Source organism: Callospermophilus lateralis, chromosome 1 (genome assembly GCF_048772815.1).
Source record: "Callospermophilus lateralis isolate mCalLat2 chromosome 1, mCalLat2.hap1, whole genome shotgun sequence".
Classification (NCBI taxonomy): Eukaryota; Metazoa; Chordata; class Mammalia; order Rodentia; family Sciuridae; genus Callospermophilus; species Callospermophilus lateralis.
Genome location: NC_135305.1, coordinates 20509485 through 20527491, shown reverse-complemented (window position 1 = coordinate 20527491; position 18007 = coordinate 20509485). Strand labels below are relative to the sequence as shown.

General features: G+C 39.1%; 1 protein-coding gene across 1 annotated transcript in view; it reads left to right on the top strand.

Moving 5' to 3' along the window:
• The window catches only part of Exoc4 (exocyst complex component 4), a 787478-nt gene that overhangs the window by 552466 nt on the left and 217005 nt on the right, over positions 1-18007 (top strand). The window contains exon 11 of the mRNA XM_076833103.2: positions 2526-2745. Within this exon, the coding sequence (XP_076689218.2) occupies positions 2526-2745 (220 nt within the window). The remainder of the gene's footprint in view (positions 1-2525; positions 2746-18007) is intronic.

Sequence of the window (18007 nt, the reverse complement as noted above, 5' to 3'; positions counted from 1 at the left end):
AGCCCTGGTTATGTTTCATTTTGAGGCAGGGTCTCACTAAGTTGCTGAGAAGGGCCTTGAATTTGCAATTCTCCTGCCTCAGCCTCCTGAGTCACTGGGATCACAGGTGTGTGCTGCCACACCTGTCTCTATTTCATTTCATTTTCCTCCTTCTCCTTTGTAAGGAAAATTTAAAGGCAGCCCTTGCTTTACATAGCATTGTAGAACGCTAAAAATGACCAAGCCAGTGAAAACCATGTGAAGCAATGAGAAAAATCACAGTAGTTTAAAAAATTTGGTCAAAACACTAAGGACTCTTAAACTGAATAGAGGAATGAAAAATAAGAAAACTAAGATATATTTAGTATACTATAACATTAGAAACACTGAGAATTATGTTAGACAGCTTCTTATCACTGTAACAAATACTTGAGGAAATCTACTTTTATTCATTTATTTATTTATTTAATATTTATTTATTTAATATTTATTTATTTATTTTTAGTTTTAGGTTGACACAATATCTTTATTTTATTTTTTTCTGGTGCTGAGAATCAAACCCAGTGCTTCATGCATGCTAGGCGAGCATGCTACCACTTGAGCCACATCCTCATCCCTGAAAAATCTACTTTTAGAGTAGGAAAGATTTGTTTTGGCTCATGGTTCCAGAGGCTTGCATCCATGATTTTTTGTCTCCATTGTATTAACATGGTGGAGCAGACTGATTACCTCATGGACATCACAAAGTACAAAAAGAAAAGTTGGGACTAGAGAGAAATAAACCCTTCCAGTGCACACCCCTAGTCACCCACTTCTTCCCACTAGGCCCTACTTCCTATGGTTTCATTTATGTCTCAATAAAGCCATCAAATTATGAATTCCTCAAGGATTAATTCATTGATGAAGTCAGAGCCCTCATATCCAGTCTCTTCCCCAAATCCCCACCTCTGAAGCTTGAGGATCAAGCCCTTGCCACCTGAGCTTTTGGGGGCATTCCAGGTCTAAACCATAACGAGAATTAAAGTGTCTTATTTCTTCTTGACAACCTTAGCGAGAGTAGTTTGAACAGTGTTTCCACCTTCATCTCATTACTTAGTGAGACAGGGTGAGAGTCTTTTCCGTGTCTTGGAAAACTGTCATATCCCGTCTACATTTGGATCAGCTGCCAGCATTTGATCCTTTTTTGTTGTTGTGAAAAATCTACACGAATTCTAGTGTGAAGCTTTTTGCCAGCATCCCTTCCTCTGGCATCCCATCCTTCTTCATCCTCTTCCTTCCTTTCATCACAAGCACTTTCCTCACTGATGTTGAGAAATTCCCCTTTGTTCTGGCAACATGTGTCCCTCCAATGGCAGCAGTGTCAACATCCCCTCAGTCATCTGTGTCTTCTATAGCTCTATTTACATTCAGTTCAGATTTCACTTCCAATGCCATCACTTTTAGTTTTGTGGCTGTGCTTTTATCTTTGTTCTCCAATTCCCTCTTTCAATTATCCATTTTTATAAAATGTCACATGGGCTGATCACTGGGAGACAAAGAGACGACACAACTACACACTTGGCTGCCCGCACATGAACGGAATAGCCAGTGCATTTTCCATGCTCGAGTGGAGCCCTGTGGACTGTGTCATGAGGCTGTCTTGCCATGACCAGTTACCAGTAGACTTGGAAATAGTCATGTGATTGTTCACCGATCACCGATGCAAGGCTGTTACTTACTTAGAGAATTCAGAAGAGCTGGCAACATAGTTTTGACTTTATGCCATTACTCAGACTTAATATACTGTGGTGACTATACTGTGATACTATGGAATTTAAATCATGTCAGGGCAATGATACTATCTAACGAAACTGAAGTTAAGTTAAATTTGTGCATATCAAACCACACAATGCAAGGGCTGCCTCTTTTTAAAAAAGTACAAGAATAATGTAAAAAACTCTGCATACTCATCTCTGAGACTTGACCATTATTAACATTTTGTTGTGTGTGCATCGAGTGTTTTTAATAAAGGAAATAAAACATTAAAAATAAATTTTATATTCTTTGCCCTGAAGCTCCCGTCGTATTCTCCTCCTCAACCTCCAAACTGATGTATCATCATGAATTTAAAGGGTATCCTTTGAGCTGAGGATATAGCTCAGTTGGTGGAGTGCTTGCCTTGTATGCACAAGACCCTGGGTTCAATCTCCAGCAACACACCACACACACACACACACACACACACACACAAAAGAGTATCCTTTATCCTCTCTCCTGACCCTGCCTACTCTCTCTCTCTCTAATGTTTATAGGTGTTCCTGTGAAGGCTTCAGTGAGCAGTATGTACTATTTGTAGGTGTGCTCTTTGATTTGTGTCATCAGTTTGTTTTCTGCCACATGCAGCCTTAGTTCTCTCCTCTTCCTACTCTAGAAGTCATGTTTTTCTATTTCATCCTATTTCTATTTAATAAGTGAAATATTTTTTTAAGGAAAATCATGTCTAGATGAATGCGAGAGTGATGGCCTCTCTCCATGGACGTATTTAACATTTTCACTCTGTCTTCCAGATTTATTCAGGAGATTGAGCATGCCCTGGGGCTTGGCCCAGCCAAACAGTGCCCTCTTCGAGAGTTTCTCACCATGTACATCAAAAACATCTTCCTCAGTCAGGTCTTGGCTGAGATCAACAAGGAGATTGAAGGAGTCACTAAAACATCTGACCCCTTGAAGATCCTCGCTAATGCAGACACCATGAAGGTGTTGGGGGTGCAGCGGCCTCTCCTACAGGTAATAATCTTCCAGAATTTACTGCTTTTATCAGCAATTTTTATTGGCTTGGCAAGAGTTGTGAATTAAAGAAGAAGGATTACCATCTGTTTCCATATTCAGCAGGGACAAAACAAGAGGAAATAAATTAAACAGGCACTAGGGAAATTTAGGTCTAACATAGTTGGAATTTCCTTAAGATCTTTAAGAAAAAAAACTGGTTAACTTTGTGGGAAATGTTGAGTCTCATTAACACAAAGACAACCCTTCATTATCTGCTGGAATTTGTCCTTGAAAGGCCTTCTTTTTCTATTTGTAAATGCATCCCAGAGTATGAAGGATTAACAGGAAGGAATTCAGTCACCTACCTAACCTCAATTACCAGCCGGAAACCCTCTGCACCATTTGACAGCAGACTTGCTGTAAATAACTTGACTAGTTCATGGTGAATTTGAACCAGTAAACTGACTTTTACAAGTGAGATCATTTAATTCAAGTAATGATCTCATTAACTTTGAAAGTTCTACTTTGACTTCATAAAAAAATGGTTTGGGAGCAGTAGAAATTAAAATCTGTAAATAGATACTTTTGATTAATAAATTTGAAATATATAATACACATTTTGGCTGGTGACTTGGAGATGAATATAAAACTAATAGAAGATTAGTACAATTTTAAATTATGGGTGAAGTTTGACTTTTATTACCTCGTAACTTTATATAGGGTTTCTTCATTTAAAGGAACAATGGGCATAAAGCCCATGTTTATAGAAATTACACTATGTGGTGATATTCAAGGTACAGAAGACTCAAGTTCTTCAGGAGAAGCTTCAAGAGAAGCTGGAGGGGAGTTTTACTTGCTTCAGTTACCTGTGGGATCCTAGGGAATTATCCTAGTCATGAGCATTTTTTTAATAAGCAAACTTTTCTATGATACAAAGAATTTTGAACAGAGGCCTCACACTTAGGAAGGTGCTCATTTGGATTATCTGGGCCTGTGTTCGATATGCTCCTGATGAAGGGTCTATACTGAGTCTTGGGTATGGAGAAGGGGAAATGGCAAAGGAGTGTGTTCACTGCTCCATCTGTGGGTCACTCTATAATGGTTCTTTGCATAGAGGGGAACTTCTGCGTCTTATCTGACATGCCATCTCCACTGAGAGGTCTTTCTTGACTGCTCCACCTAAGTAGCTCCCCTTTCCTGATTTTCATCCATTCTTCACCTCCCATGTGTTTTCAATACTACAGCTAAACCCTATGGTCTGTGTCACTTGCGGCTGTGATCAGGTTCTTTCAATAAGAAACACCAGCTGAGGTGGAGGGTGAGGAGAACAAGGTTGAGTTTGTTCTTCTCCCTTTCTTCCCACTTTGGATCATGGTCCTGGCTGTGGGTGCATCCCTCCATAACCAGAGGTCCCACCAGGTGACATTTCCTTCACAGCCTGGCTTTCACTGGTCTCTGGTGACACCATTTCTTCCTTGTCCCTTGATTGCAGCTTTCTGCTGTTACTGGTCTCCCAATGCCTCACTATCCCTTGATGCTTTGTTCCACCCTGCCCATGCCTCTTCGAGTTCTCTCTTCATTAATCTCTCTTCATTTGAATCATCTGAATCAAATACTCTGTGTCAGAACCCCAAAGGAGTCTCCTCAATCACTATTTTAACACTTGGGGTTTTTTATTGTATTTGGTTATTTACTTATTTATTTATTTGTGCAGTGCTAGGGATTGAACCCAAGGCCCTGCACACCCTAGGCTAGGTATCCACCACTGATCTACATTCCCAACCCCAACATAGGTTGTTTTTGGTTTTGTCCTCAACATTTATCATGGCTGTATTTATTAATTTTGCTAACTTGTTTAATTTCTGGGTATTTTCCCCACTAAAGGTAAGTTGCAAAAGCATAATATAGTATCAGACAGCAGAAAAATGCTCAATAATTTCTTGAATGCATTCATGCATGCATGGGTGGATGGATGGACACAATAAGTAAGTTTTGAAAGTCAGAATGGGAAAATGAGAGATAATGGCAAAAACATGTTTACTGTTCTGCTTTGTCTGGCCACATTAGTTTCATTCATGAGAAACCCATTCGTTAGTTATTTCCCTGAAGTGTTGTGCTATATGCCACATAGAGCAACTTGAACATGCTTAGTGTACTGAGATTGAGAGGGGGAAAAAGGCAACAAGGGATCTGTGAACTAGAGATTCTGTCTTATTAAACATGATTGTTTTCAGCTTGAATAGCAAGGACACATTAAAACTTATCACTAGCTGACTGCAATCTGGGCTGTGTCAGGCCATGTGCTGCCATCTGAGTGTCATCTCTGGGCAGTGCACTGATGTGCCTGTCAGATCACTCCCAAACTCGTCACCAGCCATTTTGTATGTGTAACTGCGCCTCTTGTCCTTTAAATCAATTACTCTGTTCGGAGACTCGGGAAGAACTCCATTTCACCTGTTCCGTCTTTGACCTTGTCAGGATATAATTATATGTAAGTAAGTAAATCTTGAGACTAAGGCCATTCAAGCTATTAGCCTCTAAATTTGTTTTTGGAGATAAAAACACCTGCTTTGTTACTGAGTTATTTTGTTGCCCTCTCTCTTTTTTCAATCCAAATTTTATTTTATGAAAATGCAAGGTGCTGGAGGTGCAGATAATACATTTGTTTAATATTCTCAGAGTTACAAGATTTAAAAAGCAAATGAGGAGATGCGTATCTTTCCTTTCCCATGCTGAGAACTTCTCTTGCCTTATAAATTGTCTTCTATCATGATTTCCCATGCTCATGTTTCACTGTTTCTGTGTCTCTTTATGTTTTTATTCTCAAATAATCATAGATAACTAGTCTGGGGAAAAAAAGTAAGAAATAATTCTCAGAAATGTGAACTGAGAATCCAAAACAAAAGTTAAGAAGGGAATTGGAAAAATATATGCATATGTGAAAGATGCAGGTGGGTTAAATCTTCAATTACATGAAGCATAAAAAGCACAAAAATGTCCTTTACAGTTATGCCCTAGGACGGATGTTTGGTGCCTTTTCCTTGAGGCAGCACCCAGTGTCATCTGTCGTCAGCCCAGCCCGATTCCTCAGGGAAGAGGAGGGACAGATGTCTTAATGCTATTTTCATCTGTTTAATGATAGGCAGATGCAGTGCATGGGTGCCCTGTGAAGAGAGCACCAGTGTTCCTATGCCTCTGAGATGGCTTCCGGGCATTACAGACACTCTTTATTATGAGCGGGCATCTCCATGGTGCTAGCATGCTTTCCCACCAGTGATTTCACCTGCCATCGCAGATCCCACAGAAGGGAAGGAAGGAAGTCAAGAGGAAGGAAGAGAATACAAATATAATTTTATAAGTGAAACAGCTATGCAAGTATTGGCCCAAAATGATACAGCAAAGTAGTACTGGTAGAAATAATAGAAGTAATACTAGTAGTGGCAGCGATCTTAATAGTAGGTAATTGGTAATGTTAGCAGATGTCACTTCAGTAGCATTTTCCATGAGCTGGAACTATTCTAAGTGCTTTATGTGTGTTGACTTATAAGTGCTTTGATTGTATGGCAGGACTTCTGTGAGGATCTTATTATAGTTAGAAAAGTGAGAAACAAAGAAATTAAATAATTAGGCCATCATCATATAGCTAGCAAAAGTGAAATTATAATTCACACCCAGGCAATATAACCCTGGAATCTGTGCTGTAAGCCTGTTCTACTCAAATTATATAGTCAGGATCATGTTTGTCTGCAAGTTATATGTTACAGGTATCTCAGAGAATTTGAAGGTAAGTGTGTGTGTGTGTGTGTGTGTGTGTGTGTGTGTGTATGCAATTTGACATTGTCAAGAAAAAATAAAAACTGAGAGGGGAATTAATGTTTTGTACATTTTTGTGAGTTTTAAATTTTTCTTTTCTAGTAATTTATTTCTATTGCATTTCACAAAGGTACCTATCTGAAATATATTGAGGGAACAAACTAGACTTTCACCATGTTGAAAAGCACAGCTCTAAATCATTTACTCTCTTTGTACTGACTCACAAAGAAGTAAAGCACCAAACCATCTCTTTCCTCAGCATCTGAAGCACTTTATAACACATAGAAGAGCTTGGATATTTGCCATAGTTGGTTCTCTCCAGTTCCTTGAAGACTCTTAAAATAACTTGAATATTGAGGAAGCTCTCAATATTTAATGAATGAGTGATGGATGAATGAATGATTGCTTCCTTAGTACAAGGAAGTGTGGGTCTATTTTCCTCCATGATATAAAGTTTATGATACTGAATTTAAGATTCTAAACACTGCTTAATTTAAAAATGGCACCCTTCTTAAGCTTCTCATGCTGATAGCATGAAGTCAGGACTAGCTCTGGCCCATGGGCTGACCATCTGAGAGCCTTGTATACCCATCCCTTTTTCTGCAAAATGGTTTCCATCCTTGTAAAGTAAAGCATATGGATTGAAATTAAACCAAGGAGACCTCTTAGGAGAAATTCATTTTTCCTGAGTCATATTCTGGACATGGGATTTGGGAACTCCATGTCTGGCATTCTAGACAATGGATTTTGGGAACAGTCACTTTAGGGAGACCTTATATGTCTCTCATAGTCTACAAATTGTTCATAAGTCATGAGGAAAAATTGGAGTAATCACTTTTTTTCTTTAGTTTATCATGGGTTTGGGGATTATTTCTTCTTTGGTACCTCTATGTTATTGTTTTTAAAGAGTCAAGGGACTGATGCTTAATATTTTTATTCTTTACCTTTCAAACTGATGAATGGGCAACTATCTGTGAACAATGGCCCTAGACAAGTTACCTGTCCTACCCCCAGTGGCACTTAAAGGGCGATCTGTGGACAAGAGCACCAGACCTCTGAATCAGAGTCTGCGCATGTCTGGTGTCACCAGATGATTTATCTGCCCATTAATGTTTGAGAAGCATTGCCTCAGATCAGGACAACACAAAGCACGGGCCATTGCCTGTAGTGTTGGCATCTCTGGGAGCTTGTGAGAACTACAGATTACTGAACCTCACTGAATCTTTGAAGTAACCAGCCTTCCAGGTGATTTTGATACACTCTGAGGTTGTAGGTTCATGTCCTTAATACAGCAGCTTCATGCCCGGCCTCAGGTTAACAAATAGGATCTGGTGTTCTGAGCTCTTAACCTTGTGGTGAACAACAGTAGTCACTAAAAATAAGTTTTCCGCTTTGTTTCACACAGGCCCAGACATTGTAAAAACAATATTTGTCGTGACAGCAGAAGCCACTTCCTAGTCTAGCACATTTCTGAATTTTGCTAAGTTCTTTTCAAAGGCAGGAAGAACCCACATTTTCTGGCTCCTGTAAGGCAATTCAAGTCAGAGGCAGCTTTCCTAATGCTCAGGCTCAAATTCCCACATCCCTGGAGGAACAAACATAAGCTGTGCAAGTAAAATTTTAAGCAGTCTTGAAACATTTAAAGCATATTTTCATTTTCCTCACTGCCCTAGTATTTGTCAGAGTCTCTTCTGAGAAGTGAAACAGCTAGTCTGCCTGCAAACACCACACTCTCACCTCCTCCTCAGCCAGCTACACTTCCCACTTACACCTGCGGGCTCGTGGCAGATTCTCAGCTCCATTAGAATCGCCCAGGAGCTTCCTGTAAATACCCCTGCCCACTTCCAATCAGTTGCCCTGCTGGGGCCTGCCTTGGCATCAGTGTTTTGTAGAATGCTCAGAAGATCCCAACATGGAGGCAGAATTAGTACCACTGGCCTCAAGTTTCTAGTCCACGGAATCAGTTATTGCCCAGAGAAAGAGAACATAAAAAAGTATAGTTGAGGCTTTCTTCAGTCAAATATATAATAGGGTACTCTGTTGGATAACATTGAACCAAACTTTGTATAGAAGTTTTGGATTCAGGCATAAATGGATTTAAATTCCAGTATCTGTTCATGATCAAATTGCTTAACCTTTCTGTACCTCATTCTTTCTCTAAAGATGGGAATAATAAAATATTATAAGAAGACTCCAATGGTGAACTGGAGCAATTGTAAAGTATGCCCTCTTCTTTCTATCCCATGTCACATGGGCTTGGATTTCAGCATTGGCTGCTCTCTCCTATGTTACCTGCCTGCTCCTTAATCTCACTGTTATGTCTTTCTGACCTCTGACCTCTACCGATGGCTCCCCAACCCCTGCCATCTCCCTGGATTTCATTTTGCATCTCCTTATCCTGACTTGCTGTTTACCCACTGCTTGCTCTTTGTACTCTAGCACCCACCTGGTCACTTTTCTTTCCAGGCCCCCGCTATCCTGGCCTGACACAAGAAATCGTATTTTCTGACCTCCTTTCTCCCTTTCCTGGAGTTTATCTACTGATCATTTATAGCAGCAGAAGCAGAACACAATATTGATGATTAGTGGATTAGTTTCCTTGGGCTGCCATAACAAATTACCACAAACTTGATGGCTTCAAACAACAGAAATTTATTCCGTCACAGTTCTGAAGCCATAGTCCTTCCAAAGTTCTAGAGGAGGACTCTTCCTTGCCTCTTACAGTTTCTGGTGGCTTCTGGTATTTGTTAGCCTGGCAGAATAACTCCAGTTTCTGCCTCAGTCTCGACATGGTCTCTTCTGTGTCTTCATTTGTCCTTTTCTGGCCTGTATAAAGCCATTTGCATTGGATTTAGGATCCATCCTAACCCTGGTGGTCTCATCCCAGTTTTTACCTTAGTTACATCCACAAAGACTCTGTTCTCATTTTTCCATTCTGAGGTTCCATGTAGAATCTTGGGGGGCAACATTGTCCAGTTCACTACAGTCATTAACTAGAAGCAAGTTACTTAGAATACAGTATACTCAATTTGCAATACTTCCCCTCAAGACCGTCTGTCAGAAAACAGTGTAGAAAAATATTGGTTTCAAGTAACATGCCCAGGATGGTATAAAATCTAGACAGTAAGTTTAAAATGGACGAATGATCTGAGTAGGCTGAGTAATTGCTGAAGCTCTAGTTGAGCCATATTGAAGGTTGGTGGACACAGCTGCTTACAGTATAATAATTTGCTAGAGATAATTACACCAATTCCCAAACCTATTATCTCCCCAGCTAAGCCTATGCACTGCCAGTAACCTCTTCTGTTTTCCCAAGGAAGTGTGGCCAGCAGTACAGCATATTGTTTTCATCATATCAGATTATGTTAATATGAGGAATGCTGCCTTTGAGTGGCATTTGCACCACAGCCAGTTGTTGCTGTTCCACTTTCTGGTATGGAATAGATTCAGCTTTTATTAGTGTAACTAGATTAGTCCCATTTAGGTCTCCTGGAAGTCATCACAAAAATCATTTAAGTCGAAAAGGGAGCTGATCGATTGATTTATTCCCCTTGTAAGCTCAGAGAGATGGTGCTGATGGTCTCACTGTGTTAAAATAGGCCAAAGAACCAGCGTGTCTTGGGATCTAATCTCTTTCTTCACTTGTATCTATACCTAAAGAAACACAACTTACCATTCGGTTTTATTTTGAGTTTTACCCATAATTTTATTTATTCACTAGCTGTATTGTGTGGCCTCTTCATGACAAATAGGGGCCTCACATGAGCAGCCACTTGTGGAGTACTAGAAGAGGCCCTTTGTTCCTGTCTTTGTTTAGATTGTCACCATTGCTTTCAACACTTACCTGTTCACTTCTATGACAGCTAAACATATCTTTCATTACCCAGGGGGACTTTCAGGATCTTTTGACATTCATCTGTTTTCAGATCATTTCATCAAGTTGTGCTACTGTTGTTAACTCTCCTGTTGATTTACTACATTTTAACTGTGTAAAATTTTTGTTGTAATCTTTAAAAGATCCAGAGCCATCTTTTAAAGTAATTACTGCTAAGTTTCATCATGGTGGGGTGGGAAAAGCAACTAAAGCATGAATCTGGTCTCTGTAGAAGCTGAGGACAAGCCAGGCAGCTACCTTCCCTGAGCTCCCATCCTCATCTCTAAAATGAGAATGATACTTACCCAAACTGCCTCATCAGACTAGGGCGAGAAGTACAATGGGATAAGGTATTCAGCAGGACTTGGGGAGGTGCTCTAGATATTGAGGTATTCTTTAATATTTACTGGTATTGGTCCACATGCTCACATAATTGCTCCATTCAGAAAAATCCTTTAGCATTAAAGAGAATGGTGCTAAAACACCAGCAGAAATAAAAATTTCTCTCTTAAATGAAAAGCTTCACTAGTCTTTACCAACAGTTTTTTCGTATGACTAGAAAACCATCATAAGAACCTGACAATCATGAGATTATTTTAAGAACAGTTTATCATGAAAATATTTCAGACATACATAAAAACTGGAAAAATGTCCAGTGAACACCGACATCGTCACCACCCAGATTCTACAGTTGACACTCTTCCATATTTATTATACATATACCACAACTGAACCTGGTCATCTTAATTCCTTTATCCCAGAAATGAATCCCCAACCACTCCCTAAGCACTTTATCAAGATGCTAGTCACAGGATTTTAATATCTTATGTAGAAAATTTGAACATGAGGAAGTAGTTGCTTTGTTGAATGTGTTCAACTTGTAAAAGAACTCATCCAGATGTCTCCTTTAAATAGTATCATAGAACAGGAAATTGACCAGCTCATGCTTATGATTAATCTACAAATAAGGTCTTTATAAATATTTTATTACAAAGGAACTTGTCCCCTTAACTGTTGATGAAGAAGGTTGTGAACTGGGATGGTGAGAAATGGTTTTATACATAGCCAGTCCAGGCACATTATACAATTGTCTTCAATTTTTATAAATGTCTTTAACTTATAGTCTTATCTCTGAAAGAAAAAGAAATAGGATCTCATCTGTCTGGTTTTCTTAGAGAAGTTCCTGGATAACAAGACTTTTATAAGTAGCTTTATGTGAGCCAGGAGAGAAAAAAATTAACTATATTTAAACCAACTTATATAGATGATAGCTAGCTAGGCATTTGGAGTAATACCAAAGGGACTAGAAATAAGCATTGTTTTTTTTTTTTTCTTTTGTCTGCAGAAAATCATCTGCTGCTAGCCTTGTATATTTTGTAAGGATCCTTATGATCTCAATTTTTTTGTTTTTTGGGGTCAATCATTGTTCCAAAATGTTTTCTTCAGCAATCCATCATCTCAAACACTGTATTTGGAACAGATTTTAATTTAGATGCATTTTTTTCAAAAATCCATCTACTACATCTGGGTTAAGGGGTCAGCTTCAAAAGAACAAGCTGGAAGGCTTTAGTCACAAGGGACAGCCGAACAGAAAAGTAATTACAGCTGGTGACACTTGTTTACCAGCTTTGCTTGGTTCTAAGAAACTAGTTTGAGCACGAGCCTGTTTGAGAATGACATCAGTATGGGGATAAGCTCTGGCTTTAAACTAGGACTCTGAATTTACTTTCTATCATGAGTAAAGGTAGGTCCACTGATGGCCAGCTTAGTTGTCACCTGGACTGCTCTATGAAACTGGACTCATTTGAGATAAATATTTTGAGACGTTGATTGGCTGCTGTCCATTTTGATCTTGCCTCAGCCCATTCCTTGGTGGATAAGCAGGAGAGAAGGTAATGACTTATGACAGATCTGCTGACAGGAACCGAACTACATTAACACTCTGTCACTCAGATTTTTAGAGAGCTGCCTTTGCCTGAAATATATTTGACTTTACTTGCTAACAAAGGCATCTTCAGATTTATTTCTTTTCCTTAAATGTTAGAGAAGAGGAAGAGTGTCCCATCAAAAGATACTCAGAAGAGAGAAAAGCCTGGCTCAACAGCCCAGGCAAATGATAGTCATCATTCTCGGGAACAGCAGAATTGCTGATCTGGCAGGATTACTGGCCTGGGCCAGATGAGTGGAGACAGAGAACTGCTGTACCTAGGGAATTTTTGAGGTTCTTATCCTAAGTCTTTTTTGCCCTGACTGGATGTTGCAGCTCTGGCTTAGAGATGTTCTAGTGAGAAAATGAAGAGAGAAAAAGAAGACTGTCTCAGCTTGAAAGTTAAATGGCTCTGTCAGATGAAGTGTTCAAGGAAAGCAGCTGTTCTTCTTTATGCTTTTCAAAGATCCTGTCCTACTCAGAACCTGTGTGCATCTAATCTTGGTATAGACATCTAAGATAGCTTGGTTTAAGCCCTAGAACAAGAGTGACATGGCACAGTTCAGTAATTTCAATGGTTGAAATTCTAATAAAGCTAAATAATATTTATTTATTAAACATTTGCTTTGTGCTATCACTGGACAATGTTATACAGAAATACCAGATGAATTTAAAGCAAGACTGTCACTTCTCAGCGGTTTAGAAGGAAATCAGCCAACTAGGAAATCAGAATTCCTCTCACCTATAAATCCAAAAATGGTACAGGGCAGTTTATAATTGAGCACGGAATATGGTGATTCAGAAGATTCACACTGTAGAAGTTGAGGAGGGGCACACTGAATGCTGGACGATTCAAGAGACACCAGACCTTAGGCAAGAAGTGGATCCTTGGGTGTTATAGGATGTGCAGAGGTGGAGAAGGCGTCCAAACATGGGACACACGATGTGCAGGGACAAAGAAGGTAGAACTGGCCATCGAGCTGTCCTGAAGAGGGAGAGTGATCCAGCTGAGTGAAGGAATGGATGGAGAGTGAGAATTCAGGTTATCAGGGCACAAAACTATAGCAAAGATCTGAGATTTTGAGCAGACCAACTAACTGGGAAGATATACGGTCCTGAAAGGTGTAAGAGAATGGACCTGCTCACATGGATGTGCTTTGAGGGAAGAGTGGGCTTACCACGGACGGACACAGTAGAGGACAGAGAGCTGGGCTCACAAGGCAGCCAAGGCAGCCTTCAGTGATCCAGGGCTGAAGGAGAGACAGAGTTTCCTATGAGTATTTTGTTTCACTCTAGGCTGTAGCTTTGGGTAATGACCTCAAGGCTGCTCGATATGGTAAGCCCCGGATTTTGCTGAGCTCAGCATTTGAAGTCATTCTTTTGATTGATTGTCCTAATCAACCAAACAAACCCAGTAGACTGACTTTCTGGAATAAATATTGTACTCATAAATCTCCGTCAGGTTTTTCTTCCTGTGCCTCAAAGGCCATCCCTAGATGAAGTTCGTCATCACCTCTGGGTCTGCAGGAAGCGCCATTTAGCTGTAACACATTCATATTTGTTTAAAGATTAAGCTGTACATTTCTCATTTATTACCTTTCTAGACACACAGAAGCTCTGTCAGTTAAAGTCCTGCCGTGGGGAAAAGGCAACATGCAGCTCGCTTATTAGCAGGTTATCTATGTCATTATGTCCTTTTGGATTGTGCATATTAGAAATAGTCTTTTGAGGAAAAAAAAAAATCATGTAAGCTTCTGGTTTCCCTTTTCTTTTCTTCCTCACTTTTATCTACTTTTCTCCCTACCATAGTTACAGCTATTCCCATGATGGATGGTAGAATCTGTGGAGGCCAGAATACCCTGAGCATTCACTTGCAAATAGCTACAAAGTCGAATTCAGATAACTGCACTTAAATGGGAGCCATTCTCTACCTCCCCTCATTGGACAACACTACTTATTTTTGCCCTGTTTCAACCCACAAGAGCTTAATTGCTTTCTCCTTTTCATTCCACAAAGCATTTCTGAATTGGTTGTCTCCTTGGTCATACTAAGGTCAAGGCTGCCTATCCGGTGCTTGGAGACATGCTTTGCAGACCTTGCTGGCTGTGTTTGCCCATGGTTTCCAAAGCTTTGCCAGACTGAGGAACCTGCCTGAGCAGACAGGGCTGGATTGGCAGTCAATCTCTTACCTCCCAAACCAGAGTACCCTTTTCTTCAGTCCTTTCAAAGTTTTTCTTTAGAGCAAATAGAAATTTTTTTTTTTTTTTTTTGGCTCATAATAGGAACACCTTGTTGAATGAATAAAATGGAAATTGCCAAAAGCTATGTCAAAGGGTATTCTCTGGTTTACATATTTAGGGAGTATATAAATATATAAAAGTATATAAGAGTATATAAAAATTAACCTATTTTGTTTGCAAGGAAAGTACCATTACAAAATGTTTTTTTTCCTGAGTTTAGAGGGAATGCCTTCAATTTTTCTCCATTCAGAATGATGCTACCCTGAGGCTTAGCATAGATAGCTTTTACAATGGCGAGGAAAGTTCCTGTTATCCCTAGTTTTTCTAATGTTTTGAACATAAAAGGATGCTGTACTTTGTCGAATGCTTTTTCTGCGTCTATCAAGATGATCATATGGTTCTTATCTTTAAGTCTATTTATCACCACTTCTATTCAATATAGTTCTCGAAACACTGGCCAGAGCAATTAGACAGACAAAAGAAATTAAAGGCATAAAAATAGGAAAAGAAGAACTTAAATTATCACTGTTTGCGGATGACATGATTCTATACCTAGAAGACCCAAAAGGGTCTACAAAAAAACTACTAGAACTAATAAATGAATTCAGCAAAGTGGCAGGATATAAAATCAACACGCATAAATCAAAGGCATTTCTGTATATCAGCGACAAAACTTCTGAATCGGAAATGAGGAAAAACACTCCATTCACAATATCCTCAAAAAAAATAAAATACTTGGGAATCAACCTAACAAAAGAGATGAAAGACTTATACAATGAAAACTACAGAACCCTAAAGAGAGAAATAGAAGAAGATCTTAGAAGATGGAAAAATATACCCTGTTCATGGATAGGCAGAACTAACATCATCAAAATGGCGATATTACCAAAAGTTCTCTATAGATTTAATGCAATGCCAATCAAAATCCCAATGGCATTTCTTGTAGAAATAGAGAAAGCAATCATGAAATTCATATGGAAAAATAAAAGACCCAGAATAGCAAAAGCAATTCTAAGCAGGAAGTGTGAATCAGGCGGTATAGCGATACCAGATTTCAAACTATATTACAGAGCAATTGTAACAAAAACAGCATGGTACTGGTACCAAAACAGGCAGGTGGACCAGTGGTACAGAATAGAGGACACAGAGACTAATCCACAAAGCTACAACTATCTTATATTTGATAAAGGAGCTAAAAGCATGCAATGGAGGAAGGATAGCATCTTCAACAAATGAAGTTGGGAAAACTGGAAATCCATATGCAACAAAATGAAACTGAATCCCCTCCTCTCACCATGCACAAAAGTTAACTCAAAGTGGATCAAGGAATTAGATATCAAATCAGAGACTCTGCGTCTGATAGAAGAAAAAGTTGGCTCCGATCTACATATTGTGGGGTCGGGCTCCAAATTCCTTAATAGGACACCCATAGCACAAGAGTTAATAACAAGAATCAACAAATGGGACTTACTTAAACTGAAAAGTTTTTTCTCAGCAAGAGAAACAATAAGAGAGGTAAATAGGGAGCCTACATCATGGGAACAAATTTTTACTCCTCACACTTCAGACAGAGCCCTAATATCCAGAGTATACAAAGAACTCAAAAAATTAGACAATAATATAACAAATAACCCAATCAATAAATGGGCCAAGGACCTGAACAGACACTTCTCAGAGGAGGACATACAATCAATCAACAAGTACATGAAAAAATGCTCACCATCTTTAGCAGTCAGAGAAATGCAAATCAAAACCACCCTAAGATACCATCTCACTCCAGTAAGATTGGCAGCCATTATGAAGTCAAACAACAACAAGTGCTGGCGAGGATGTGGGGAAAAGGGTACTCTGGTACATTGCTGGTGGGACTGCAAACTGGTGCTGCCAATTTGGAAAGCAGTATGGAGATTCCTGGGAAAGCTGGGAATGGAACCACCATTTGACCCAGCCATTGCCCTTCTCGGTCTATTCCCTGAAGACCTTAAAAGAGCATACTACAGAGATACTGCCACATCGATGTTCATAGCAGCACAATTCACAATTGCTAGACTGTGGAACCAACCCAGATGCCCTTCAATAGATGAATGAATAAAAAAAATGTGGCATTTATACACCATGGAGTATTACACAGCACTAAAAAATGACAAAATCATGGAATTTGCAGGGAAATGGATGGCATTAGAGCAGATTATCTTTAGTGAAGCTAGCCAATCCCTAAAAAACAAATACCAAATGTCTTCTTTGATATAATGAGAGCACTAAGAACAGAGCAGGGAGGAAGAGCAGGAAGAAAAGATTAACATTAATCAGAGACATGAGATGGGAGGGAAAGGGAGAGAAAAGGGAAATTGCATGGAAATGGAGGGAGACCCTCAATGTTATACAAAATTATATATAAGAAGTTGTGAGGGGAAGGGGAAAATAAACAAGGAGGGAAATGAATTACAGTAGATGGGGTAGAGAGAGAAGATGGGAGGGGAGGGGAGGGGAGGGAGGATAGTAGAGGATAGGAAAGGTAGCAGAATACAACAGTTACTAATATGGCATTATGTAAAAATGTGGATGTGTAACCGATGTGATTCTGCAATCTGTATTTGGGGTAAAAATGGGAGTTCATAATCCACTTGAATCTAATATATGTAATATGAGATGTCAAGAGCTTTGTAATATTTTGAACAACCAATAAAAAAATGTTTTTTTAAAAATTAATCTTTCCATTTAGGAAAAGTTTTGATTTATAGAAAAGTTGCAAAGATAATGCAGAGTTCCCATACGCCCCACATACAGTTTCCCTATTATTAACATCTATGGTTCATTTATTACAATTAATGAACCAATATTGATACATTATTATTAACTGAAGCCCATGCTTTACTTATACTGCCTTGTTGGGGTTTTTTTGTTGTTGTTGTTTTCTTTTGATTTTCAACCTAATATTCTTTTTCAATTCCAGACTGTCATCCACAATACCACATGACATTTAATTTTTATGTCTCCTTAGATTCTCTTGGATATAAAAGTTTTCTGCTTTTCCTTTTTTGATGACTTGATAGTTTTAAGGATGCTGGTTAAGTATCTTATAGTATGTCCTCAGTATGGGATTATCTGATGTTTTTCTCATGGTCTCACTGGGATTATGTGCTTTTCGACACCATCCTCGGGGTGTAGACTATAGGGATGGCTGAGTGCCTTGGTCACTTACCTTTGGCCATGCTTATCAGATTTTTTTCACTATAAAGTAACTTTTTTTTTCTTCCTCCCTTTACATACTGTACTGTTTAGAGGGAAGCCAGTTTGCCCATCGGAGAGCAGGGAGGTATGTATACCCCACTTCTTGAAGGTGGAGTATCTGCAAAAATTATTTGGAGTGCTTCTACTTAAAAGATTTCATTTCTTCTCCATGTTTGTATTCATTAAATCATTTAT